The sequence below is a fragment of the Myotis lucifugus genome, unplaced genomic scaffold, assembly GCF_000147115.1.
Source record: "Myotis lucifugus unplaced genomic scaffold, Myoluc2.0 scaffold_67, whole genome shotgun sequence".
NCBI lineage: Eukaryota > Metazoa > Chordata > Mammalia > Chiroptera > Vespertilionidae > Myotis > Myotis lucifugus.
The window spans coordinates 2,204,397-2,232,175 of NW_005871115.1; the positions used below are offsets into that span (position 1 = coordinate 2,204,397).

At 35.8% G+C, this 27,779-nt stretch overlaps 1 protein-coding gene across 14 annotated transcripts in view; it reads right to left on the bottom strand.

The window, feature by feature from the left end:
- CBLB (Cbl proto-oncogene B) overlaps window positions 1-27,779 on the bottom strand; it is a 230,527-nt gene that overhangs the window by 79,150 nt on the left and 123,598 nt on the right. For 11 of the 14 annotated variants that reach the window (XM_023754943.1, XM_023754937.1, XM_023754938.1 and 8 more), the window contains 5 exons: window positions 25,926-26,047; window positions 22,382-22,519; window positions 19,402-19,489; window positions 16,049-16,180; window positions 2,219-2,422 (listed from right to left, as the gene is read on the bottom strand). In XM_023754943.1, coding sequence (XP_023610711.1) covers window positions 2,219-2,422; window positions 16,049-16,180; window positions 19,402-19,489; window positions 22,382-22,519; window positions 25,926-26,047 — 684 coding nt within the window. Of the gene's footprint in view, window positions 1-2,218; window positions 2,423-16,048; window positions 16,181-19,401; window positions 19,490-21,671; window positions 21,783-22,381; window positions 22,520-25,925; window positions 26,048-27,779 lie in introns of those variants that run through there. The other 3 variants (XM_023754944.1, XM_023754946.1, XM_023754945.1) reach the window with 3 other exon arrangements.

Here is a 27,779-nt window from a genome sequence, read left to right on the forward strand (position 1 = left end):
TGATTCCTCAACCTAAAAAGAAATAATTACAAGTTCTTTAAATTTCTCCGATATCTAATTGCTATAGGAATGTATAGAAATAATTGACTGTAATGAAAGCTCTTACTCAATGACACTATTGACTGTCAAATAAGCCACTGAATTGGTAGTTTTGGGACAATAATGCCTGAAAGTACCATTCTCTTTTCCGCATAAACTAAAGAGGAGATTAATGTAAAAATTCACTCAGCTCCCTTGCCAGAGAGCTCGCAGGTACGTAGGGAGAAGCAAACATGCACGGCCGAGACAGTGCTAAAGAGGTAGGGAAAACCACTCAAGCCACCTTCAGCATTCTGTTCATTTCACGTTACCAGTGACTCTTTTCACTAGCCAGGGCACCTCCTGAAACAGAGCTCAAGCTTCAACTTGTTCAATGGGAAATAGGCCCAGAATGCAACTTTTGCCAAAATCCTACATGGCAAATACCGTTTCCGCCCAAGCAGTAAAGGGTACAAAATTCTTAAAAGAATTGCTCTTAAGACCTCCCCTGACATGAATCACTGAAAGAAGAAAATCCATTTAGTAAAGAAGATTGAAATGCCCTTTTTCTAGCTAGAAAACATTATCATCTAAGTCACTGGACTACTTGACCTGTTGTTTGCTTCTAAAACACTTTAGTATCATTCTCTATTATCTGTGCATTCAATAAACATTCTTTAAATGCTTACAGTGCCCTAGGCCTGGGGACTATATATATCTTAAGAGCCAGATAGTGAATATTTTAGGCTTTGCAAGTCAAGGAAATTATGTAGGTACTTGTAAAATCATTTAAATATATAACCATTTAAAATGTAAAATCATTCTTAGCTCACAGAAAACCAAACAAAAATAGGCCATAGTCTGCTGATTCGAGTGCTAAATCACAGTCATATATCCAGACAAAACTAAGATCATTAGGTTATTAAATTTAAATGAAATGTATTTTGCACCAAGACCTAGTTTCTTCCAGTAAAGCCTGTAAGAATGATCTAATGAAACTATGTCCAACAGAATTATCTACTGGATACTTCTATTATATGTACCTTCATTAGATACTTCAATACCTATAGAAAATGTTCTATTTCTGTCAGGTTTAATACAGTAGCCATAATGCAAGTGGCCACTAAGCATTTAAAATATGTCAAGTGTGTCTGAGGAATGAAATTTTAAAATTTTATTAAATGTTAATTATTTTAAATTTGCATTTGAATAGCCATTTATGTTCTCTGCTTCAAGTGATTTCCTACCAGAAAGAGATGCATATGGCAAATACAACTTGATGCCATTTCACATTATCAGCACTCCACCCTGGCAAATAGGTTTCCTGTTACCTGCCAAATCCTACTGAATTGTAGTGGAGGTCCCACAGGCTGTGTAGGCCAAGTATGAATACAGCAGGGAAGAGGGCCATGATTGATTAGCCATGCCTGCCATGAGTTGGCGGGCACCTTCATATGGTATTTGCAGGCTCTTTAATACCACTCATTGCCATTTCGCTGACATTGAGAGCACAGAAGTTCTGAATATAATCTGAAATTCATGCATCTACTGTACAGAAACTAGCTTGATATCTAGAGTCTAGCTCTCTTGATCATTCTATTTCTAGTTTGTAAATTACTCAATTGGCATTCTGGTTCATTGACTAGTCTCTGGTGAGCTTGGTAAACTCCAATTGGGCAGTAGCATCCATTCTCAGTGAACTCACAAAGTCAATTTTGTGAGTCAGCAACACTGAACCACAGATTATGGTAAATGCACAAAGGTAAATCTTATGTGACCTTTTAGTAGCCAACAGAAGGCTGACTTTCCTGGGAAGAAAAGAACTTTATTGGACACTTCTTTTAGACTTCAACAAAGACTAATTTTAATCAGTTTCATCATTTCCAATTTTAATAACTTTATTTCTTAATGTTTATTCACATTCTGCTATTACCAGTCTTAGCTATTGTATAGTTCTATATGAAAGCTCTCACCATCTCTCATTTTGAAGTTATTACCAGTGAGAATGTAGTTTGAGTCCACAGTTCTTTCACATCCTATGAATTCATCATCCTGTCAACATACCTTGTATCTTCACCTTCCTTTTGATGCCTGAATCTTTCTTTCCAAAACACACTCAGTCACACTGCATCTGTAACACCATCATATCTTTTTCATGCCCACAAACCACCCTAATTAAATCTATGTTTTCCAGTTTTACCTTTCGAACATTTGCCAACCGATTCATCATCAAGGACTCCTCTCGGTCATCGTCATCATCCAAGTCCAGCATCGGCATTCCAAAGGGGTCCATAATGCCGCAGCACCGGGAGCCTTCGTCTCTTGGATCAAAGGGGTCCACAATTATGGGCTCCGTTCCTTTTATTTCACAGCGACAGAAGGGGCAGCCCTGGCCATCTGACTCCTGAACAAAGACATAAAATGTGCTGATTGGTCTTTGTTTAAATAAAACAGTACTGGGAGGAACCAAAGTTTTATAAGTATAAAACAAGTTGCAAAAAAAGATATTTTAGGCTAGTCAGTGGGGGTAGGGGAAGCAGTAGTGGAATAGAACAAAAAGCCAAAATATATGATAAATGTACAGTATTTCTAATTTCAAACTTTTAAAGAAAAATTCCTTTTTAAAAAAATTTTGCTTTGCCAAAGAAAAGGAACCTAATCTAATTTTCCTGAATCTTCACTAATAATTTTAATGTATCAAAACTTTAGTGCTGCAGAAAACGAGAAGTTGAATCATGTCACTCTTTAACAAAAGGCACCAATACTAAACATTTTATAAAAAGAACATTTTTTACAAAAGTTCATTATAAATAAAATAATAGGAACTATAAGAATAATCCATTTTAAAATCCATTCTGGAAAATTCCTGTGCATAAAACTATGGCTAAATATTGCTATTTTAATTGTCTCAGTCTTTTAAAATCTTGATTTATAAGTAATCAGTGGGAAAAATAAAGTAAAACTACATTCAGAAGCCATAATCTGTCCTGAGAGCCTGCATCCTGGCACAGCTCATATGGAAAATAACACTATGTGACATAGCAAGCTTTGCCCCTCATCTTTTAAACTAGATACTACAAAAAGATTTGTACAAATACTTTTGGGACATAAATTTATTTATTGGTAATTAATAAAGGTTTTATTCAAAGTCTCCTAATTCCATTTCTCAAAACTAACTGCCCTCAGAATTCCCAATTAGCAGGAAAATAGGACAAGACTTTTCTCTTGCTCTGCTGATTATGCTGCTTCATAAAGATAGATGGTGTCCAGCTGGTGTATGGCTCAGTGGTTGAGCGTCGACCTATGAACCAGAAGGTCATAGTTCGATTCCTGGTCAAGACACATGCCCAGGTTGTGGGCTTGATCCCCAGTAGGGGGTGTGCAGAAGGTAGCTCATCAATGATTTTCATCATTGATGTTTCTATCTCTCTCCCCCTCTCCCTTCCTCTCTGAAATCAATAAAAATATACATAAAAAAGGAAGATAGATGGTATACTATATTCACCACTATATTTTTGTTTCTGCATTATACCCTGAATTTAGCAGTGTTTCATTTAAGAAAAAATAAAAGTCATAAAATCATTGAAAGGCAGAAATGGGATGAATCAGAACCATTTTAGAGAGAAGGGATGCAAAGGAAACTGACATCTTTAAAGAAACCATTCCGTACTTAATTCAAGATTGCCCCATCCCCTTAGTATGATGGGAAACTGGTGATCTACCTGCCCTACAGTGACACACTGAGTAACTGTGGAATAACACTCTCACTCTCCTCTCACGGGACAATGACTGAACAACCCCTCTATGGTAGGTAGGTAGTTCTTTCCCAATTGTCACTCAGATCAGCAAACTGAACATCTACATTGCCAAAGAAATGATCAAAGGAACACATACAAACAAACACTCTTTGGGTAGGTTAATGAGAAGAAATTGCAACATTCCCTTACTTAGAATGGTAAAACAGTTGAAACAAAGTGGTGAAAAAAATATATATAGACATGCTAATACATATTTAAGTTGCCTCAAAGCCCACCGGACCTGACTGAGCACATGTGACGTTAATTCCACACATGCTCAGGTGGGCTTCGAGACAACTTAAATATTATTTGCTCCACATTTTATGAATGATAAAATTGAAAATATCGTAACCTGCTATTTTCTAGCACAGGAGTAAATATTTAAGCAAAATTAAACCTTTCAATAAAAAGAACATTAAATTTAAGTACACATTGAATATATGTTGTCATCTGGGTAAATCTCCTTATTATAAAAGTCAAAAGGGATCTATATTGTGTGCCACTCCTGGAATTTTCTTACAGATATGCATAAAATAATTTCAAAACGGTTGTTCTAATGTAAGAGCAGAATGTGAAAGAGCTGATGTTCCCTGTGTCTTTGCTGTATGGAGGATGGAAAACAGTACTCTGGGCTGTAAGTGGACACTTCATTCATTCATTCATTGAAAAAAATATTAGAGAAAGATTTAAACATATACAAAAGAAGAGAGAAAGTATAATGAATCCGTATGTGCCTATCACACAACTTCAACCATTATCAATTCACCCAATCCTGATTCACCTGTACTTTTGCTTGCTTCCTCCACTCTTGAATTACTTTGAAGCATATCCTACACATTACATAAATTCATCTGTAAATATTTTAGTCTGTATTATCTACAAACAGAAAATCTTTTAAGGTCTAACTACAATATAATTATTACTAAAAATTAGTCCATTCAATCTAAAACATTAAAGTCATACTATTTTTAGTGCATTCCCGAGAATGTGTGAGCCACTATACTCAAATCCAAAGGCTTCTTTTAGAACCTTCAAGGTCAATTTGCATGTTGTTTTGGTTAAAAATGATTTACAGTTTGTCATCTATTTCCAAACAAAGGGTAACTACAAAGATTAAGTTTGGAAAGGGAAGGGCTGAAAGGCAATAACAACTTGATGATAAAAGAAAAAGACTGGGATCAGTTAATCTAAAACCCAATTTAGGTTTTACTTCATCTCTCCAACCTGAAATGCTATACAAATCACTGATGTGTGTTAGAGTGGCTGTTTTATGTATATACCACAAAAGATATCTTCAGCTTTATCTTTGTTGATAGTTAATATTATTCACTAGATCAAAACAACAGCTGCAATGTACATCCTTTTTGATTTGCAAACAGATCACGCTAAATGTGTCTCCCTAGTGGTATTTACTGTAACAGGATTTCACTCACCCTCTTTCTCTGTAAACTGACTACTGTCATATGCAAATTAAGTTTCACCATAAATTCTCAAATGCCACCTTGGTGCTCTGCCCTGGTTTCTGTTAAATAGTTGATTGACTACCCATGAGGGATGTCTTCCACAGGCATATAATAACTCATCAGCTTGGGCATCAATAATTAAAATAATTATGTTTCTGTCAACATATAGTTAATGCAAGATCAAGGAGCATACGTTAAAGAAAAAGAAAGACCAATAAATAACTCCTTTTCTAGCCTCCAACATATTAACATTCTGAGAATGTTAAGAGGAAGTACTTGGGACTCCACCATTCTAATTGACTCAGTAGATTTCACTTCCTCAAATACCTCCAAAACAAAAGATACAGAAGTTATCAGGAGTACTAAGCTCATCTGAAATTTAACTATGTAATATGCTCATAATAAAATCATTAAGATATATGCCAACCATTAATACCATAAATCAGCGATTTCCAACTGGTCTGCCACAAAAATTTTTAAAACATGCAATACCTGACTATTTAGTCAGGGGCACTGATCTCTTTTCCCTTAGATTGTCAAATAAAATAATGACAACATCTAAGACAACAAGCGGCATCTGGTATGAATGAATAAAAATTATACAAGTTTTTGTTTTTGTCAGATCAGCAAAAAGTATATATTTGATGTGCCACAGAATTTTAGTAATTAGTTTATGTATATCAGGAGATGAAAAAGGTTGAAAATCACTGCTATAATTATATTAAATATAAATCTAACTTTAGGTAACCTGAGAACAAATCAACATTGACAAAAAATAGGAAAAAAATTATTTCCCTCCCAAATTTACCATTCCTTAATAACATCTTATTTAAAAATCTTAATAAATGCTACCAGAGTCATCTCATTATCATCATGTCAGTTACCTTCCATATCCTTTCTGTTTTAAATACTGTTCACATGGATTTTATCTCTTCAGTAAGTACTTTCTTTCATTTTTTACAATAAACATTATATGTAGCACAATTTATTTGCTCTCAGGATGATTAGTTGAGGACACATTTTAAGATCAAGCACTTCATACCTTCACATATATACAATATATGGAGGGCCTGAGAGGATACATAGGACTTCATGAGTCTCGTGTTAGTGTGTGTTTTATGTTTGTACTGTGTGTTTGTAGTTTCTGTATACTCTAATTTACATTACCTTGTTATACTTCAGGTAGATTTAGATTTCCCATAAATCTTTTTTCTAAACATGGAACAATTAGAAATAAATATATATATATATAGATAGATAGATAGATAGATACATTGAGAGTAAATTGGGTCCATACTAAGCATTTTCAGAGCATAATATTTCCCACAGAAACTCAATAACTTCTTGTTAAAAAATAAGTAAAAGAATGAATGAGGATTGTTAGTAGTAATCTTAGACTAAATAACCCAGGGTTGGAGAGATCTTTGGTTTAGTGCTCTTTTATGATGGGCAAGGGAGAAGACATTGGTGAATCTAGACTTAGAACTTCTAGTTTTAATTTGGGAGGTTCATGAAAACAGTGAATCAGAAAAGGAATACAGACTTTCTGAGTCAGAACAATTGGATTGGAATACTACACCCTCCAATTGCAGCTATGTGACACTGGATAAGTCATTTCATCTTATTTGTACGGTGTGAGAGAATGTATGTTTTAAGGAACATCTTAAAGATAAAGCAAGATAAATTATTTCAAAGCTTTCCAAAGTGCTATGTGAATTCCAGCTGGTATCTATATATATACAAGCCTAAGCGACCAGACCACTGGAATGACCGCAAAGACTGGAACGACTGGTTGCTATGATGCACACTGCGGTGGCCAACTGGCCCGATCTAGGCCCCAATGGGCCTCCCCACCCCGATCGGGGGTGGGGACAGCCGGCCAACCGCACATGGCCCCACCCCCGGCCAGCCCCAACCAGGGTGGGCTGGCACAGGGCCTCTAGTAATTACTATAAAAATAGTCTCAATAACAAAGAATATAGTAAGATAACTGAGGAAACATCTTAGCATCTGAAAGAAGTTCATAAGAATCCCATTTTGAAATGAAATGAATTTAAAAACTGCAGGTCCTGGCCAGGTAACTCAGCTGGTTAGAGAATTGTCCTGATAGCCAAGGTTTCAGGTTCAATCTCTCCTGGTCACGGCACATGAATGAATAAATAAGTGGAACAACATATTAATGTTTCTCTTTCTCTCTCTCTCTCTCTCCCTGCTTCTTCTAAAATCAATAAAATAAATAAAAATTGCAGAATTATCAGTCTATATAAAGTATTAATCAGAAATATGAAATATCTTAATAAAGTGATACCATCAGTTACTATATTAGGAAATAATAACTAAAATTGCAGGCACTATTGTAAGCACTATCCACATATTAACTCATAAAATCCTGAGATAGGTAAAATTATTATTCACATTTTACCAATAAGAAAATGGAGAGTTTACATAATTTGAGGGAGGTCACACAGTTCAGCAGTACTGAATAAGAAATTATATCCCAGAAGTCTGTTTTAAGATCCTAACCTTTTATCACTATGATATCACTATATGATATTATAATATCAGAATGTTACCTCAGGTTCATAGCCTATGTTAAAATAAAGTTTAAAAATAGCTGCCTACTACTGATCATTCAAAAATGAAAAAAAAAGTATTTTGTTCAAGTTGCAAGTTTCAAATGAAAGAAACTACTATAATCAATATTCTGTATGCTTTAACTCAGTGGTTCTCAACCTTTTGGCCCTTTAAATACAGTTCCTCATGTTGTGACCCAACCATAAAATTATTTTCGTTGCTACTTCATAAATGTAATGTTGCTACTGTTATGAATCGTAATGTAAATATATGATATGCAGGATGGTCTTAGGCGACCCCTGTGAAAGGGTCGTTGTTTGACCGCCAAAGGGTCGTGATCCACAGGTTGAGAACTGCTGCTCTAACTGAAAAGTTTCAACTTTTAATATAAAGATGCAAACCTTGTTGTAGTAATTATAATATTCCTTGAGATATACATTTTTACATAGTAAGAGCTTTTTTGGAAATATTTATTGCTAAAATCCAATTTAAAACTTCAATGCATGAAGCTTATGAGAGTTGGCATTCTGAAAGCATTTTATTTAATGGAGCCAACTTTTAAAACACCTATCAGAGGCTCTAGTTAGAGGCAACTGAAAATGTTTCCAAAGTGCCAATATCTGCTACTGTACAGCAAGGCACAGCATAATACAGTGAGTGTCTATTTACTGTAGTCACTAGATTCAGAGACAAGCATCTGTCTATCAAATTTAATTTATTTATATTGGTCTCATGCCTTTCATTCCTGTCATCTATAGAATTATAAACTGTAGTTCATGACACAATATAACATTTTTGGACAACTCAAGTAGCCCCTACGTTAATCCCAAAGTAAAAGAGGAGCTCCAACATTTTATCAAATACAAAAAGACAAAACATGTAATCAAAGACATAAATACCGATTTATAACAGTCTTAAAGTAAATATTATTTGCAGTACCAAGGTTACAAAATTTCACTAGAAATTTCGCTAGAAATTGGCTGCTTTTGAAGAAGATACAATAAAAGATTATTTCTTACTAGAGGCCCAGTGGATGAATTTGTTCACCAGTGGGGTACTTGACTTGGCCTGCGGGCTTTCTGACATCCCCCAAGGGGTCCTGGATTGTGAGAGGGTGCAGGCCAGGCCAAAGGACCCCATTGGTGCAGGGTCAGGGCTGGGGAGGGATGCGGGAGGTTGGCCAGCTGGGGAGGGACCACAGGAGGGCTCCAGGGTGTGTCTGGCCCATCTCGCTCAGTCACGATCAGCCGGACCCCAGCAGCAAGCTTACCTACCGGTCAGAGCATCTTCCCCTGTGGTGGTCAGTGCACATTATAGTGAGTGGTTGAGTAGCCTTAGCAAATCATCAGCATACTATGCTTTGATTGGTTCAACGGCCAACCGGATGACCGGACACTTAGCATATTAGGCTTTTATTATATAGGATTGCCTCAAATGTGGTGGTGCTGGCTACTTATCTCTCTTAGAGAACTACACATTTATTTTTCCTCTGGCAATTAATGGATGTCTAAATACAGAACATCCACAAATCTTTTAAATCACATGTCATATTAAAATTAGAGCTTATTGATGTTCATCTATTGACTTTTTTGTGAATTACTGTTTTACAGGCTCCTATGTCTTTCTTTAAATTATTTTGCAAAATCACAGGGAAAAACTAATCTTCCTTTTAATTAATTAAAATCCTTAGCAGTAATGCAAAATAAGACTGCAAATCCAATTGATATATGTGTACCCATTTTTATTTTGAAAGTAATATTTGAGGAGCATGGCCTAGAGTTTGTGCCATTCATTAGCCAAGAAGCCATTATCTAGATTCCTGGAAAAAACATAGAAGGAAAACTATTCCTTACTTCACACTTTATGTGGTAACCCTGCAATATCACTGATGCATAATATACTATTACAAAAAGGAAAATGTACCGGAATTCAGAGTAAAGAAGAAAACTTTTTTGTTAAAATCCGAGGAAAAGTGTGGACCTGAAATAAAACCATCCCAGTTTTACCACCTAGAGTAGAACAGAAATGCCACACCCAGCAAGATACTGTTTCAAAGAATGCCTCTAGAGAGGTGATTATTCAACTTATTTAGTATTCTGTGCAAACTCTGGCTTGCTTATTCAATTTATTAAATAACACAGATGTTTCAGGAGAAAAAAGTATCTGACAACCCTTCCCTTCTGAGGCATGACTAATGGGCCATTATGACAGCAATTAAAGAGTAACCGCTTGCAGCCTGTAACAACTGACACTGCTACTGTGCATTTCTTAGGGTTTCTGTTAATTACATAATATTTAAGTCTCCAATGAATTTCAATTAAACTAAATTAGGTAGGTAAAGCTGGTGAAGAATGACTTGCTAAAAGTTCACACAGGCACAATGTTTTATGGTCAGGGTTTAATCTTTCCTATTGGACTCGGACAGATTTATCAGAGCTTCTTGGCAGACATGCAGCCTTTAAAATCTTTTCCGTATCAGCACGGTCAACCAAGGTAATAGAAAGTGACAAAAAATATCTCAGATCCGTAATTAAATTTGAAGGATAACAGGATGTTCATTTCAAGTAATTATTAATACCATGCCCCTTTATAAAACATACAGATTTCATTTTAACTTCTTGAGGGTAGGGGCTGTTTCTTAGTGCTTTTCTTAGCTCAGAGATTAGCACAGAACATGGGAAATAGCAGCTATTTGAGGAATGTTTCCTAAATAAATGAGTGAATGAATGAATGGATTTGAGATCTTGCAGAATGATGATGAAACAATCCACTGCTGCTTTTACCAACCCAGTTAAGAGAAACAAAATAACAAATTATTCCTGTGCATAATTAAGTATAAAAACTTAATTTTTCTCCACAGAAAAAATGAATAAGAATATAAAACAAAAACACTGGCTTTCAAGTCAGAAAATATGGACTCTAGCCCTAACCGGTTTGGCCCAGTGGATAAAGCGTCAGCCTGCAGACTCAAGGGTCCCAGGTTCGATTCCGGTCAAGGGCATGTACCTTGGTTGCGGGCACATACCCAGTGGGGAGTGTGCAGGAGGCAGCTGATCGATGTTTCTCTCTCATTGATGTTTCTAACTCTCTATCCCTCTCCCTTCCTCTCTGTAAAAAAATCAATAAAATATATTTAAAAAAAAAAGAAAATATGGACTCTAGCCCTGTACCATTTCAAATAAGGAGAAAGTTGCAAATGAGTCATATTATTTTAACTACATGCATTCCTATCCAGAGACTTAATACTCATTTTCAGTTACATCTATAAGTTTAGATACAAGTTTTTGGCAATATATTGTAGAACTATGGAAATGTTCAATAACTTTGTTCTCATATCAACTATCAATTAGGTAAGTTCAGTGAGCAGCTCACTGAGGCTACAATGTGAGGATTTTAGAATAGCTAATGTTTGTCAACTGGATTGACATTACAAGACTTTTATTTTTACTCAGTAATGGGGCATTTTGCAATCACATGTCTAAATTATCATCAAACACTGCTGTTCATACAACAATATGAAAGCTGCCAAACATATTTTGGGTAGCAGGAAGCACCATGGTGTAAAATCTATATATGAATGTAGAAATATTCAGGTTACCCAAAGTAGAAATGTTCAGTAGCTGAAGTTTCCTTTAACCACTAAGACTATGTATGGAATAGCACTTTGGAATTCTCAAACCTTGGCCTAAGAACAATTTTCTTCAAGGTGGAGAAAACTTGGAACAAGGGGTCACAATGCATGTTTCCTGGTGTAAAATGCAATAAAATAGAAACTTGGTCTTACTGCCTCTAGGGTAATGTATTATTGCAAGCAAAAGAAGTAAAATAACATGGTTCAAAAATAAGTGGAAGAAGTAAAAATGTGAAAAGTTGTAGGGAATCACACAGCTACTGAACAGAACAAATGGATCAGATCTGAGGTTTAAAATTCTTAGGATTCATTCTCAGCTTAAGCATGATAAAAATTATTTGAAAAGATTACAGCTACTTCTAAGAAGAGAAATAGAAAGAACTAAGACATTACAAGGCTTTTCCCAATAGATCTACAGTATCAATGTCTTTTTATTAAATGTAATCTAGGCCCCTTCTTCTCTTTCCTTTACAAAACCTATAGGATATAGTCATAAGTATTTACTAAGTAACTACCAATGTGTAGGTGGGTAGCATGCTCGTGCAGTGAGAAGGATTCTAAAATAGGTAAAGCAATCCACACTCTAGAGGAGAAACAGGTAAATATGTAAATGTTTACAATATGAATACAATGAAGTAAGAGCTCACAGGAACATATATCAGAAAAATGTCTATTAATCACGAACAGTCTTATGTGGGAAGAGTTAAAAAATAATGCTGAAATGATTCCTTAGCATACTTTTCATTAATCTATATGCACAATTCTATGATCCGATTAAGATGTTAATAACTAATATTTAATGCCATGAGTGTGATTTATTTCGATTATTTCAACCTGAGTACTTTTGAATTTGTCATCTTTTGTGACTACTTTACTTAGTAAATGACTGCTTTATTACTATAGTCTTACATAGCTCCTTCTAAAATTTTACTCAGACTGTTTTCAATGCTTGGCAATTGATGCACTTCCTCAATTTCTAAAAGTAAAATAGAATTATTTCAAAGTAAAACAGAGAAATAGAAAATGGTAATTTATGAATATGACTGGACATATCCTTATATAAGGCCATTAGGCCAGAATGAAAAACCATGAAGTGAATCAAGGAATTGATCTGCTACTAGCAAGAGGAACTGCACCGTCTGGAATGCACAGTAATACACAGAAAAGGTGTGGCAATGCAAAGTGCAAAGAGTAATAAAACACCAATGACAACTGGGAACTAGTCCCATGTCTTTTGCACATAACAACCTATTGCAAATAGTTGGCAAACTTACTATGTAAAATATATAGTATTGGTCCTGACATTTTAAAAGATATATTTCTTTCAAGAAGTATACAGAAAGTAAAATGAAATATTTTTTGTTTGTTTCTTTTATATCCAACCATCCTTTTTTATTCTCCCTTGGCCACAGGTAAACAACTATTTTGTACAATGCTTTCAACAATAACCTTAGTTAATCAAAGGTGTCTGCCAAACTCATGGGAACGTTTAACCCACAACTTCCAAGTATGAGGTAAGTATCAACTTAAAGCTGCCAGGTCCTGCAATATGCCTGCATGTCTCTGCTCTAAGACAAGGGCTCCCAGAAGAGGCTAAAATGCACAGACCATCCAAGGAGGCAAAGTACTTTGAGTTTATATCAGCCTAAAATTTTGGTTTTCTTTAGAGAGGAATGCAAATGTTTAGTTTTTTTGTACCTGTGAGAACCATACGACCACACTCAAAGCTAAGTCAATTCAAAGGGTGACACATAATTGTCTGTCAGTTTAATCCTTGCCCTGAAATGCTGAGTGGGTACCAAATAAAGCAAAGCACCTTAAGTAGTCCTATCCCAGTCAATGCGGCACATCAGAAACATGTCTAGCACTTTCTACTGATACATTTGAAGCACAGTTGCAAACAGTTTTGCCTTCTACCAGCTTAACTAAATTTATTGTAAGTTACTTATAAAAAGAAATTTTTAAGTCTGCAAACTACTGTTAACACTAGAGGCTCAGTGCACAAAAATTTGTGCTCTGGGGCGGGGGGGGGGGTCCCTCAGCCCAGCCTGTGCCCTCTCACAGTCTGGGACCCCTCAGGGGATGACCACCTGCTGGCTTAGGCCCGCTCCCTGGGGAATTGGGCCTAAGCTGGCAGTCAGACATCCCTCTGGCAGCCCGGAAGCCCTCGGGGGATGTCCACTTGCCAGCGAGGAGCAGGCCTAAGCTGCAGTCGGACATCCTTAGCGCTGCTGAGGAGGCGGGAGAGGCTCCCACCACCACAGCTGTACTGGCAGCCATCAGCCTGGCTTGTGGCTGAGCAGAGCTCCTCCCATGTGAGAGCGCCCTGACCACCAGAGGGCAGCTCCTGCATTGAGCGTCTGCCCCCTGGTGGTCAGTGTGTGTCACAGTGACCAGTCATTCCCAGTCCTTCTGCTGTTAGGGTCAGTTTGCATATTACCCTGTTACTATATAGAATAGAAGCCTGGTGCACGGATGGGGGCCGGCTGGTTTGCCCAGAAGGTGTCCCGGATCAGGGTGGGGGTCCCGCTTGGGTGCCTGGCCAGCCTGGATGAGGGGATGATGGCTGTTTGCAGCTGGTCACACCCTCTTCAGGGTGGGGGTCCCCACTGGGGTGCCTGGCCAGTCTGGGTGAGGGGCTGAGGGCTGTTTTCAGGCTGGCGGGTGACTGAAGCTCCCAACCTCTCCTTTTTTTATTTTTTTTTTATTTTGGGATTTATTTACCTTCTATGGCTGTCACTGGAGCTGAAAGCCGGCTTTATCTCTGAGGCTTGGCTCCAGCTCTGAGGCCTCCACTGCTGAAAGCAGGTATCTGGGCTCTGTTTAGCTTCTATAATTGAAACACTGTTGCAACTCCAGCTCTGAGGCCCGGCTGGCTGAAAGCAGTCTTCTGGGGATTGTTTAGCTTCTATAATTGCAACATAGTTGCTTAGAGTGCAGCTCAGAGCTGGGTGGTGGCAGGCGGGGAACCTTGGCTTCCTCCATCACTGGAGCAAGCAAGCCTCCTGTTCGCTTCAGCTGCCTGGCTGCCGTCCGCCATCTTGGTTGGCAGATAATTTGCTTATAGCCCTGATTAGCCAATGGGAAGCGTGTCGGAGGTACGGTTAATTACCTTGTTTGTCTATTATTAGATAGGATAACTTACTTAAACATGTGCCCAGAAGATGAGAATGAGCTTCCTGACACCATACCGAGCATCCCCCTTCCTGCAACTTCTCCTGCACTATGTAAAATTCACCAACATCATGAAGTAATAAAGGGAAATCATGGCAAGGATATCAAGGAAAACTAAAGTAAAATAGAACCTCGATGCATATTGAAAGAGAGAAGTATAAGAATGTTCAACAATTTTTACTGAGGTTACAAAGACATCAGGAGTTCAGGAATGGCTTTCGAAACGTAACTGGATTGTAATTCATTTCCTAGGTCTTCCTCTTTTTCTTCATACATTTTTTAAGTATCCTCACAGGAAGTAGGAGGCCCTTTTTATAAGATGGTGAAAAAGTGAAAGTCATTATATTTTGTTACCAAGTAATGAGTTCAGCAGATATCACGGCTCCTCTAGTTTGCACCCTTCCCTGAACCTAAGGCTTCCTTCCTCAGGAGGGCAGAGCTTCTGGGGTGGAGAGAAGATCAGGACTGAGAGGGCTTAGGAATAGGGTAGGGATGTCAATTACATACTCAACTGCAAGTCTTTAAAAAGGCTTGAAAGTTAATTATTTCCTTTCTAACTAAACCCCATCCACAATATTCATTTCAACATTGGTTGTGTTAAACAGCAGTTTAAAAATGGCTTGATCAAAGTATTCTGGATATTGGAGGATATGCAATATATTCTGGTATTTGGAGCATATGCAAAATTGGAAATCTGTCCAAAGAGCCATTTTAAAATCTCACCTTTTATTACAGATAAAAACAGGTAAGAAAGCCCTTGGGGAAACCAGTTATTCTCTAGGTCTTATTCAAAAACATCAAATCAATTTATATTTATTGAACATCTGCCTAATTTATCTTAGATTCTGCAATTTATCTTAGATTCTGTTTCTGTAAACTGAAAAATGTAATGCCTGTTTCTGTGGGAACTATAAGTATTTTGGAAGCATGTCCTGTTTGATTTTCCTATTTTAGCCTTACGGAGCAGCCATAGACATGTGTGAGACAGGAGCTACACCGCCTCAGGGGAAGAGGGATGGTTTAAATATCAACCTACGATTTATCTACTGGAGTTTACTTTGCTTTGGAATCTGACATACTATAAGTAGATTCTGATCTACAGTAAATTATGTAATGTAGTTAATAGGTAATAGACAAGGGACGAAATCAATAGTGTTATAGAAGGGCTACTTAAAACTAATATAAACTTACACATGCAAAAGGAGAAATATAAAAACAACAAAAATATATTACATAAAAGAAACTTAAACATATGATTTTTTTTTAACAACTATTCACACAAAACACTTCTCAGTATTATTTCCTGAATCAAGAAGAAGAAAACTGAAAAGATAGATATTGCTAAGGAATATAAGGGAGAATTCACATTGCTAATTAAACCTGAATTATACCTGCCATGCTGTAAGGCAAGAGGTGCACATCAAATGCCCACAAGGCTCAATCTTGACATCTTTGTCGTTCTCAGCACAAATTTTACAGAGCTGGAAAGTGGAGCCCATTTCACAATATAATTCATATTGTTCCTGCAATTTGGGCAAAAAAGTAAATTAATGTTATTTCTTGCATGAACTTTTAACATTAAATATTCTCAAATACCATGACTTGCACCTGTGAGGATTATGTTGCCATTTGAGACATGTTTTAAATTGATAATGGTAATCTGGTCTACAAAAAAAATTTTTTTTTAAGGATTTGAGCTTTTATTAAAAGGCAACGGTATAAGCTCTTTTACTACTTGGGATTATTTAATGTTTTGTACCATTCTTTTAGGAAGGGACTTGCTTCAAAAGTCACAGTGAGCCCTAGCTGGTTTGGTTCAGTGGATAGAGTGTCAGCCTGTGGACTGAAGGGTCCCGGGTTTGTATCCAGTCAAGGCCACATGCCCGGGTTGAGGGCTCGATCCCCAGTAGGATGCGTGCAAGAGGCAGCCGATCAATGATTCTCTCTCATCATTAATGTGTCTATCTCTCTCTCCCTTTCCCTTCCTCTCTGAAATCAATAAAAATATATTTAAAAAAATAGAGTGATACAAAAGACAAGCATGGTTTTAAAAAGCAATGTAATTAACTTTATTTTTTTTGTAAATGCCACATGGTCATCTAATTTTATTGTCAAATTACCAAAATCTAAGAATAAACATGATTCTGGCTGATCATTAAATTTTATTTCTTAGATACCTATAGAAATTCCAGAATGGAAGGAAAGTAGCATTTGCCAAGCCCTTCCTGCATGTTAGGTACTGTGACCCACATTTATATGTCATGTAATCTCCAAAGCATAATAAGATATATTGAATTAAAAAAATAATAATTGAGGCTCAATAAGTTTAAATTTTCCTCAAATTCTATATTAAATTTCTAAATTGCATACTTTCCCCCCAATCTTAATCACTTCAGCAACCAAAAATTGATTTATTAAAACTCTGATTTACTAGTTCAGAACCTTTTGGCATAGTACAATTTTCAGTGTTCAAATATTGAAAAGATCTGTCACAAAGGAGATACAAATATATTGGTGAGTGTAAAGAAAATACAAAAAAAGGTGTTATTTAATTGGGATACAAAAAAAATTATAGAAATACAATTTGTTTAAATAAGGCAATGTTCTAATCTAGAAAGTGCCTAGGTACCTGGTACTGGTAGGATAAATAAATGACAATATTTAATCCCTAACCTACTAAAAGATTTTACAATCTTGGTGAGGAAAAAAATATAGATATATACATAAATAGATACACAAATATGCACATATGCACATTAATATGTAAATTATGCCTACCATAATGGATATATGTGTGACTATATAATTTTTTTTAATTTAAGGAAAAATACAAGAGAGAATAGATCAAGATGGAAAAAAAATAAATCTAAAGTAATCCAAAATAAATTATAAATCACTGAAGTCCCTAAAATAACTGATAAGTTTTTAGGTAGGTTATGACATCCAAAGGACCAATTTGCAATTATAAAAAAAAAATTTACCATAACCTAAAAACCTAGATGCAGAATTTAATTCAATGTAATGGGTATACTAGTCAAATATGTATGAGTCATTTAGGAAATGGTCTATTCTTGAATATGTATTTTAAAGCAATGGCTTTATAAAAAAATTTTATGAAATATAAAATTTTTGTATTAAAATATTATATACTATAGAATCACTATATAATTTTAAAAATGGAAGTCATATATTACATTTTAAAAACTGCCCACAAATTGTACATATGTCAACAAATATAATAATATCAAGACCACTGGGACTAAAATCTAAAGAATTAGAAATAAAATAAAAAAGTATCTCTTGTCTTCCCCAAAACCATTAATTTCTGTTTTTTATTATTTTTTTTAATATATTTTATTGATTTTTTACAGAGAGGAAGGGAGAGAGATAGAGAGTTAGAAACATCGATGAGAGAGAAACATCGATCAGCTGCCTCCTGCACACTCCCCAGTGGGGATGTGCCCGCAACCCAGGTACATGCCCTTAACCGGAATCGAACCTGGGACCTTTCAGTCCGCAGGCCGACGCTCTATCCACTGAGCCAAACCGGTTTCGGCAGATTTTTATTTATTATACACATCACAAAGCCCAGCCAGTGTGGGTCAGTTGGTTGAGCATCATCCCACGCACCAAGAGGTCTCTGGTTCAATTACTGGTCAAGGCACATGCCTGGGTTGTGGGCTCAATCCCCAGTAGGGGGTGTGCAAGAAGCAGCTGATTGATGTTTTTCTCTCATAGATGTTTCTATCTCTCCCTCCCCCTCTCTCTAAAACATCAATAAAAACATATTTTAAAAATATGTTATAAAATATTTTAAAACTAGATTATAAAATGCTTTCATCCTCTCCCTGACTCCCCAATATTTTTACTTACTCAGTTACAAACACTGTTACCAGTTTGGTGTTTCTTAATTTTTATTTTCTAAAATTATTTTAATGTGTTCATATGTGCTCATTTCTTTATTCACAAAATTAAACTTACACAGTGTAATTTTACAAATTGAAATGTTATATAATTGAGTGTCCCATAAATGGAAGATTTTTACATAAAATGCAGAAGTGCCCATGTGAATATGTAGAACCACCATCCTCCCGCTAATGACTTTTCAGTATAATACAGTATGGGTATAATTTTTTAAAACTATGATAGAATATTTCAGTATTTTTTAAGTTTCCATTTTTATGAAAAATGCTAAAGCAAACACCTGGGGTATAGAGCTTTGTGTATATATGCAAGTGGCTTATATATGCAATCTAGAGTCAAAGGTATTTTTATTTAGATTTTGGTAATTACTGAATGTCACCCAGTTACCGTCCCATTCATAATCTATGAGGCTGCCAACAACGGATTTATAAAAATATAATTATTATCTTCAATAGGGTTCACTTATTCATTTGACTCTAAAAGCTAATGCCTATAAATTATCCTAATCTGCTATGGAGTTTCCTAAACCTATGGCTCTTGTCATATTTATCTACCTACGTTTGGATTTATCTACCTATCTCCCCAAATAACTAACAAAATTATATTGGAAGCAAGAACATTAATGGCAAAAATTTTTATTTAAAAAATGGAAAAAGTCATGTGTTTTTTTTCTTTCAAACACCCTTAGAATTCCTTAAGTATCTTTTGCATTAAGTGCCTGCACATGATTTTGGCTCTAGTGTAAGTAGAGAATCTTATTTATGTCAAAACATTCTAGATACTTATTAATTATAAATGCATTTGCACAAATTGTCCTTACCTGTGTAACTTTTATATGATCGTGTGGCGTAGGTTCACATAATCCAGTTAAATCAGGATTGTAACTCCTCCCATCAGGATAAAGGTAGCTGGAATTTAAAGATAAATTTTATTATTATAAAGTTATATTTTAATTGCAACTAGGTTATTTTATCAGATTCTTCTATATTAAAGTACACATTTGAATACTTCCTTTTTATTTAACTTATATCAAGAACCTATTCCATCTCTATTTCCATAATATTGTTATTTTTAAAACACTTAAAATCTAGAATCATTTTCACATAAGAAATATACAACAAATATGAACTCAGCCACTAAGCAACCATTTTCAAATAAATACCTTTACTATATGTCTGTTAGGTAATTTAAAATTTTATTTTACTGGTCTCTCATGTTCTATTCCAATATACTTTCAACATGCATATTTTTGCAATTCTCACATTTTTCATCTGAAGCACAGTTAATGTTAAATGTATCATTTTAAACCATATTTAACATAAGGAGAGAAAAATGAAATTAAAGCCCATAATTTCCCCAAAAAGTTATTCAAATATTTATATGGTGTCCCTGTTTCTCCACTTTCCCGTTCTCTCTTTCCATCTCACCTCTACTCACCCAACACATTTAAAGAAATTAGAAAGTGTTACAAGTCCATGTTTCATTTACTTCAAATCAAGCTATAAACACAGTTTTATGAAGATAACCTTCCATTATTAGAGAGAACTGAAAGAACTAACTCTCTAAAGTTATAGTAATAATGCCATCTTGCGGTGCTAAAACAGTTTTTACTAAGAAATTCATTAAAAATTAAGTTTATTGGATTGGTAAATACCTATTTTTCATTTTTTAATGGCAGTATTACTGCTGGATTTTTTCAATTCATTGCTATGACTAATTTTGTTCAGTATCTTTCTGTGCTAAATGGCTTAAATGAAAAATTAAGAATATACTACTACAGTGGTGAATATTTTAAAGGGCAAACTATACTAAAACTATTCTGTGAAGTAACAAAAAAATTTATCCTTAAATAGTCTATAAATATGTTAGTGTTAAAATTTACCTAGGAAAACGAGAAAAAAATTAACTTAGAGAACAGACAATTCTCAAATGGTAAGGAATGAATCAATGAGATAAATCTTTAAGACTTAGGAAAAGTGGTTGATTATATCTGAATATGTTACAAAGTTATAGTGTCATTATGGGGATGGGATAAAATTCTACAAATATTAAATGAAGAGTGATAAGCAAAAATTGATAAATAACTTTCTTTTTATACCCTAAAGTGGCCAATTTTAAAAATTATTATATAACATTTTGATCATTGCACTTCAAAAACATGAAATTCTATGAAGTCAGAAATGAAAGATTACAAATATGACAATAAGACTGTTAGAGAAGAGGTTAAAACACTCTCTTTATTTAATGTATAAAGAAAGGACAATTCCATGACTACTGTCCTCAGTAAACAAGGGTGCTACTGATGAGCCCCTTTACAAAGGCTGTGAAGGAAGAAAAAATCTTGGCTGGTTATCAAAGTAAATTTATCACTTATGTCATATAATAGTAGATTAAATATCAGGAAAGAACAGCTGACCCTGATGATAGCTGGATTAAGATAGATGATATGCCTCCCATGTTTCTACTGATCTTAAAACAAAAAATGATGTAATTAATGTAATATCTATTTTAACCTAATCTAAAACCTGATCTACCTATCAGATTAAAATTCTGATCTGATCTATTTTTAATCTAATTCATCCCTAAAGTACAAATTCAACTCATCAAATACCCCTGAAGATGTGTGTGTGCATGTGTGTTTGTGTCAGTATTAACAGTTAATTTATGTAGGCGTTCAGAGGCTAGACCATTGATTAAAAATCATAGAGTTTTGGTTTTGATTGACTTTTGAAAAATAGATGGAAGGGATTGTAAACAATATACATAAGCCATATCAAATCACAGAGTTGCCCACTTACAACCTCTATTTATAAATTCAAACTTTAAAGCATATTTTCTTAAAAGTAAGAATTCTGCAATTATAGTGCATCAAAGCTACACATGTGAATCTCTGCTGCACTAAAGGTCAAGTATAACTGACTGAGAACAGCAAATTTATCATAATTAAGAGAAAAAAATAGTACCACAGTTTGCCATACAATTCTCATATAAGTATTTCTAGAAAGCTCACAACTTTAAAAATGCATTATTTTTCTTCATATAGATCCCTGTACTTTTTTTTTTTTGCAATTACTTTTGAAAAGATAACACTTAAATCATTTGCTCTTTGTTGACTCTGGTGGACCTCCTCCTGCTAGGTTTCTATCACAATCCATGGCAAGTTGAATCACCTATGTCTCCAAGTTACTCAGCAAAGCAAAGCGCTCAACAGTCAGTGTGATGAAGCGACACTGGAAATACAACAAAAGGAGGAAGTGGCATAGGACTAAAATGAATGACAGATATGTATACTAAGAAGGGACTTACCAGGTTGCCTAAACTTTGTGGGTGGGCAAAAGTAGGCTTACAGTTGTTCGTATGCAAAATAATACAAGAATTAATAAATAATAATACAAGGATAAACTGTTTTGCATCCTCACAACTGTAAACCAACTTTTACTTCTGCCCACCCGTGTGTGTGTGTGTGTGTGTGTGTGTGTGTGTTTTGTATGTTTAATATCTATTTTAAAACAACTTTTAAGTAGCAACTTCTTTTCTGATAAAAGATATAAAATCTCATTGCCATTTCATGTTGGAATTTATTTGCTATAAATATAGGTAAATTCAAATAAGTAGGTTACCTTCAAATAACGATTTTTAAAAGATAAACAATAAAAACAAAGGAGCATCCATTTCTTAGTCTTGAAATAAAAAGCAAGCAATCACATCACCAGCCTCACACTATCCATTTACTCCATCTCAGAGCGGCCTGTATTTTTCACATTTGTGAATGTGCCCTGATGCCCATTTCTCATACTCACAATCCTTCTCTGCTGCCATCAATCAGTGCTTGAAATAAGGGCTTGTTATGAGGTATGGTCTGTAAGATATTGCCATCCCCTGTCACATAGCCGATGGCCCACTGTCCCAATCTAGTGCAGCTTAACCGGAAAATGTAGCTGTAAAACATGAGGAAATTTTGTTTAATCACATTTGAAATGTACTACACAATTTGTTCAGTTTTTTAAGGTAAAGAATAAACAGAATTATTTAGAATTCCTAATATAAATTTTCCTTCTAAATTATTTTAACACTGTTGTACTTCTCTATGTATTGAACTGTAACAGAAGCAATGATCATTTCATTTAAATATCTCCAGAGTTATATGAGAAAGTAATTGAAGTTGTAAACTATCAAGTGATTTATTGCCATCACCATTAGGTAATGCCCTGGCTGGTGGTTAGAACATCACCCCGTGCACTGAAGGATTGCAGGTTCAATTCCCAGTCAGGGCACACACCCAGGTTGTGGGTTTGATCCCGTCAGGGTGTATAGGGGAGACAACCAATCGATGTTTCTCTCTCTCACTACCCCCCCCTCCACTCTCTCTTCCTCTCTCTCTAGAATCAATGAAAAAAAATAGGCTTGGGTGAAGATTTTTAAAAAAAGAAAAAGAAAGAAAGTGCTGGTGGTAGAAACAGCTATGACAAAGTATTAGGAAATTAAAAATAAAATACATGGGTAAAAATTTAATTCCCTGACAGAAATTGAGCCAGTTTCTATTGTGGAATTCAATTACTTTATAATTTAAAAATTATACAGTTTCGGATGTTAATAGTTTGTATTATTATTGAAAAAAATGTTTTTTATCACAAATTCTAGCCATACATCTTTAAATAAGAGCTCAAAAGAGCTAATCTATGAATATTAAGAACCTCACTTTGGTTATAGAACCTTATGAAATAACTTCTCAAGAAAATGTAAAAAACATCCTCCTAGACAGCCTGAAAACAGAATATCAACCCATCAATTACTGGCATCCTTAATTGGATCAAAAAAATTCCACAGACTTATTATGACTGCCAGTTGGATCCCAAAAACAGCACAACCTGAGAAACCCCAATGTCCTTGGCAAAGGCCCAACTATTCTCTTTACCGTGAGGCCAACGAGATGAAATACTTGCCAAGACAAAGGACCACTTAAACATATATTCTGTAAAGCAAATATTTATCAAAATTATTTGATTTGTTCTTTAAAAGAGTTTTCCTAAACACATTTTCAATGCCCTATCACACTTTACATATTATAATTTACCACAGACTAAACATTTCATCTTTAACTAACTAACACTTAATATAATAAATCGTTACAAGGCAGGATGAGAAAAAAAAGAAGACATCTTTTCAGAGAGCACTAACTTTTTATTCAGAGAACTATTCTAATAGTGATGAGACCTGGTTTTTGTTTCCAACACTGTCATTAACTATCTCCAGATCTTGAACCAGAGAACATAAAAGGGACTCAGTTTCCTTATTATATTTATAAAATTGAACAGGATAATTCCCCAAATAGCTTCTGTGTTAAATTGGTAAGATTGCATGATCCCAACCATATCACATCTTTCAAATCATACTTCATGAACAAAAAGAAATTTTAATGCCAATCTAGACAGTAAAAATTATGGAAAATTCTGGCTTGAGAAATCCTTGGATGAAACAAAATGACCCATCTAAGCCACTGTCCAAAATATATGACCTGCTGTCATGGTCACAATGAGAAACAACTCTCCTTAATCTTAACAGAAGACTTCAACCTGAGCTAAACTGTTTGCACCCACTACCTTCTTTTTATATACCATACAAATTGTTAAATATAAAAAGGGGGAAATTTTCATTATAGCAAAAAAGAAAGGAATCAATAGTAGTGGCTTGTACTTGGAAATATTTTTAAAAGACATCATTTATACTACAAATCAAATAAAGACAATATTAGAAAAGGTAGACTTTAAAAAAACACCAACCAAATTCCTTCCTTAAATGAAATGATTATATATATATATATATATGAAAGGCTAAGCAACCGTGGGAGGTAGCTATGACACGCATTGACCACCAGAGGGCAGCCACTCAACACAGGAGCTGCCGAGCTGCGGTGACTTGGCATGGCAGTTCTCGGGTGATGTACCGGGAACCAGAGAGAAGTGAGCCAAATTTCGGGGTGCGTCACCTGAGAACTGCCCTCTCACAATCCGGGACCCCTTGGGGGATTTTGAAGAGCCGGTTTTGGCCTGATCCCTGCATGCCAGGCTGAAGGAGCCCACCTGCCAGAGGGACTCCCCTCACCCGCAGACACCCTTCAAGCCAAGGCGCCGCCCCAGGTGAGGCAGGCCAGGAAGGGACAGCGGGAGGTTGGCTCCAGGGCATGTCCAGCCCGTCTTGCCCAGTCCAGCTCCGCCGGCCACCTTCTAATTAATTTCCTTTCAATGTGCAGGAATCCATGCACTGGGGCACTAGTCCCTATATAAAAAGCGTATACTTGTGGACACTGAAATGGTGTCTCTGTACTAAAATGTGAGTGTGAGGGGACAGGTCTCCACTGTCCTTACTGCCATCCCCAGTACGCCACTTACCATGGCACAAATGGCTAGTATGTGCCTAATGTATTTCTAGATGAGATGTGGGGAAATGCATTAACCAGGGAGGAGGCATTTTCTGATGCCAGATTTGTCATAAATAAGGGAGGATTTCTTGGGCAAAGTCAAAAGGGCTGACCAAACAGTCAACCTCCATGTATATCACTCAGTTTATCATCTGGAAAATAAAACCAATTTTCAGCTGTAAAGAACTATAAGGTATAATGGAAGAAGTTCTCTTGGACATGAAATTGGCTTGGTTTATAACAATGGGTTATTTATGTTTATGTACTTATATATGTTTATATGTACTTATGTTTATCATAGAGCCAAATTAAATGTCTTGAAAAATAATTTAAAAATGAACATGAGCCCTAGCCAGTTTGGCTTAATGGATAGAGCGTTGGCCTGTGAACTGAGGGGTCCCAGGTTCAATTCCGGTCAAGGGCATGTACCTCGGTTGCAGGCTCCAGGGCGAGTGCAGGAGGCAACCAATCGATGTTTCTCTCACATCGATATTTCTCTGTCTTTTCCTCTCTCTTCCACTCTCTCTAAAAATCAATGGAAAAATACCCTCAGGTGAGGATTGAAAAAAACAAATAAAAATATGAACAAGAATCTTACATTCAAATATACACATACAATTATATACATAAACACAGGTGTCATGAAAATAGTCAATATGCTAATATTCTATTCCAATTTGAAAACCAGAACTCTGAGACCTAACAAATTTCTAAGTTCATCAAATTACACAGTATTTTCTTTCACTTTATGAACATATGTTTCAGAACAAGCACAATGTATTATTTCAAAAGATTCACTTAAGAAGCATGGTCTATTAGCATTTCCCTCCCCTCGCCCCCATGGGCATTATTGATCTACTTAAGAGAGTCATAAAGGAGTTTTCCTCTTTAGTACATCACATAATATGACTGCTGAAAAGTCCTACCTTCCAGGTTTGGTGCTGTATTTCTGCAGTCGTGCCTTAACTTCATCATACGTGAGAAATGCCATGTAACCCGGATGTGTTACAGCTAAGAAATTCCAATTCCGTAAAATAGAACCCCAAGGCTAAAAATATAAATAAAACATATTAACTAGATAATACCAGCTATCAACTACCAGCTCATCATTTAATACACTTACTAAAATTCTCTTTTATATTTTTAATGTGAATATGAGCTTATGTGGCTTAGGCCAACTTTTATTATCTAACAGTAAATATGCAAAAACTTACTCTCATTTTGGAAAAGGATCATTAGGCAGAAAACATTTCCTAGGTATAGAAAACAGAGAACAAAAAAGAAAAACCTCATATCTTTCTACAAAAATTCCCAATAAAGCACTGTGATAATTTAAAACTTAAACCACATCTCTCTTCTCTCCAAAACCCTCCAACTCTGAGAAAAGCAAACGACCTTATTAATGGCCATAGAAGAACCTTACAGGGTGGATCCCCAGTTCCCTTTCTTCCCCACCTGCAGTGATTCTCCCACTTTCTGCCTCTTCTCCAAGCATGCTGGCCTCAGTGCTGATGGCCTGAACACAACTGCACTCTCTCACCACAGAGCCTTTGCATTTGCTGATTCCTCAATCTCAATTCCCTTTCTCTAAAAAAACCACAAGTGCTTTCTCCTCAATAAAGCCTTCTCAGACCACCCTATTTAAAACTGTTACCTATCATCACCCTGTAAGTCTGTTTTATTCTCTACTGTACCTTTAAGTGTTTCATTTTATAGAACAAGGCACCGTATCACAGAATATAAGTGATTTGGCAAAACTTACACATTAACCATAAGCCACATAAGCAAAGAACGTGCTTGTCTTGCTCACCAAAGGGACACCAGCGCTGATGCCAGAAACAGTGATGAGATAGGACTATAGGACTATCCCTGTTGAACAGCTCCCGCTAGTCAGTGACTTGTCTACAAGGCCCTGACTCCCAATCTGGTGTTCTTCCCCCGGTAACACATCCTGTACTCACATTTGGTTTTATACTTACACAATTATGAAATTAGAAAAGGTTTACGGTTTAAAGTGAGTTATGTAAAAATCTTTCCCAGAAATACACACACAAACACAAGGTTTGTATCATTCTCTCTTTAATGTGATTAGCTGTTCCTCACTAGTTACCATGGCAAGAGAGAAAAGAAAGGCAATCAGTGACAGACAACTTCGCTTGAGGGTGTGACTGAATCATCTCGGCCACATTTTTAAGGCCGAAGCTACATTTTTCCCAAGCAATTGGCAGCACACTGTATCTGTTGTGCCAGATTATTAACTCACATCTTCTACATGAAAGGGGAAAAAAAGGTGGTTTATGTTGCCAAGTGAAAGTTGTAGAAATAGTCATCTAGAAATGATTATTGGTAGAGGACTTCTGCTTTTGTTTGTTTTGAGACTGGCTTCTCGTAACTGTTAAGGGTTTCAAATTTACAAGGCAGAATTCTTTAAAGATTATATCCTTTGCGATGAGAATAACAATGGAAAGAATGATTTAGTAATGAAGAGCTTTTTAACCTTTTCTGACAAAAGAAAAATCTTTAAGGCATAGCCCCATCAAGGTGAAATATCTGACTGGGCAGACAGGCAGACAGGAGCTCTACAGAACACTGTTATGAGAGCCTTGTCCATGTACTTGAACAAAATATATTTTTAATTTTCCTCTTAAGGCATGACCAAAAATTATATAAACAATGCTTGGAAGAAAAGCAGCATATGTGTTTGTTTGCTTTTTAAACTGAGAAAAAAAAACTGCTATTATAGGCATGGAGTTTTGTTTTCTTATGTTCTGCTTCCCTAT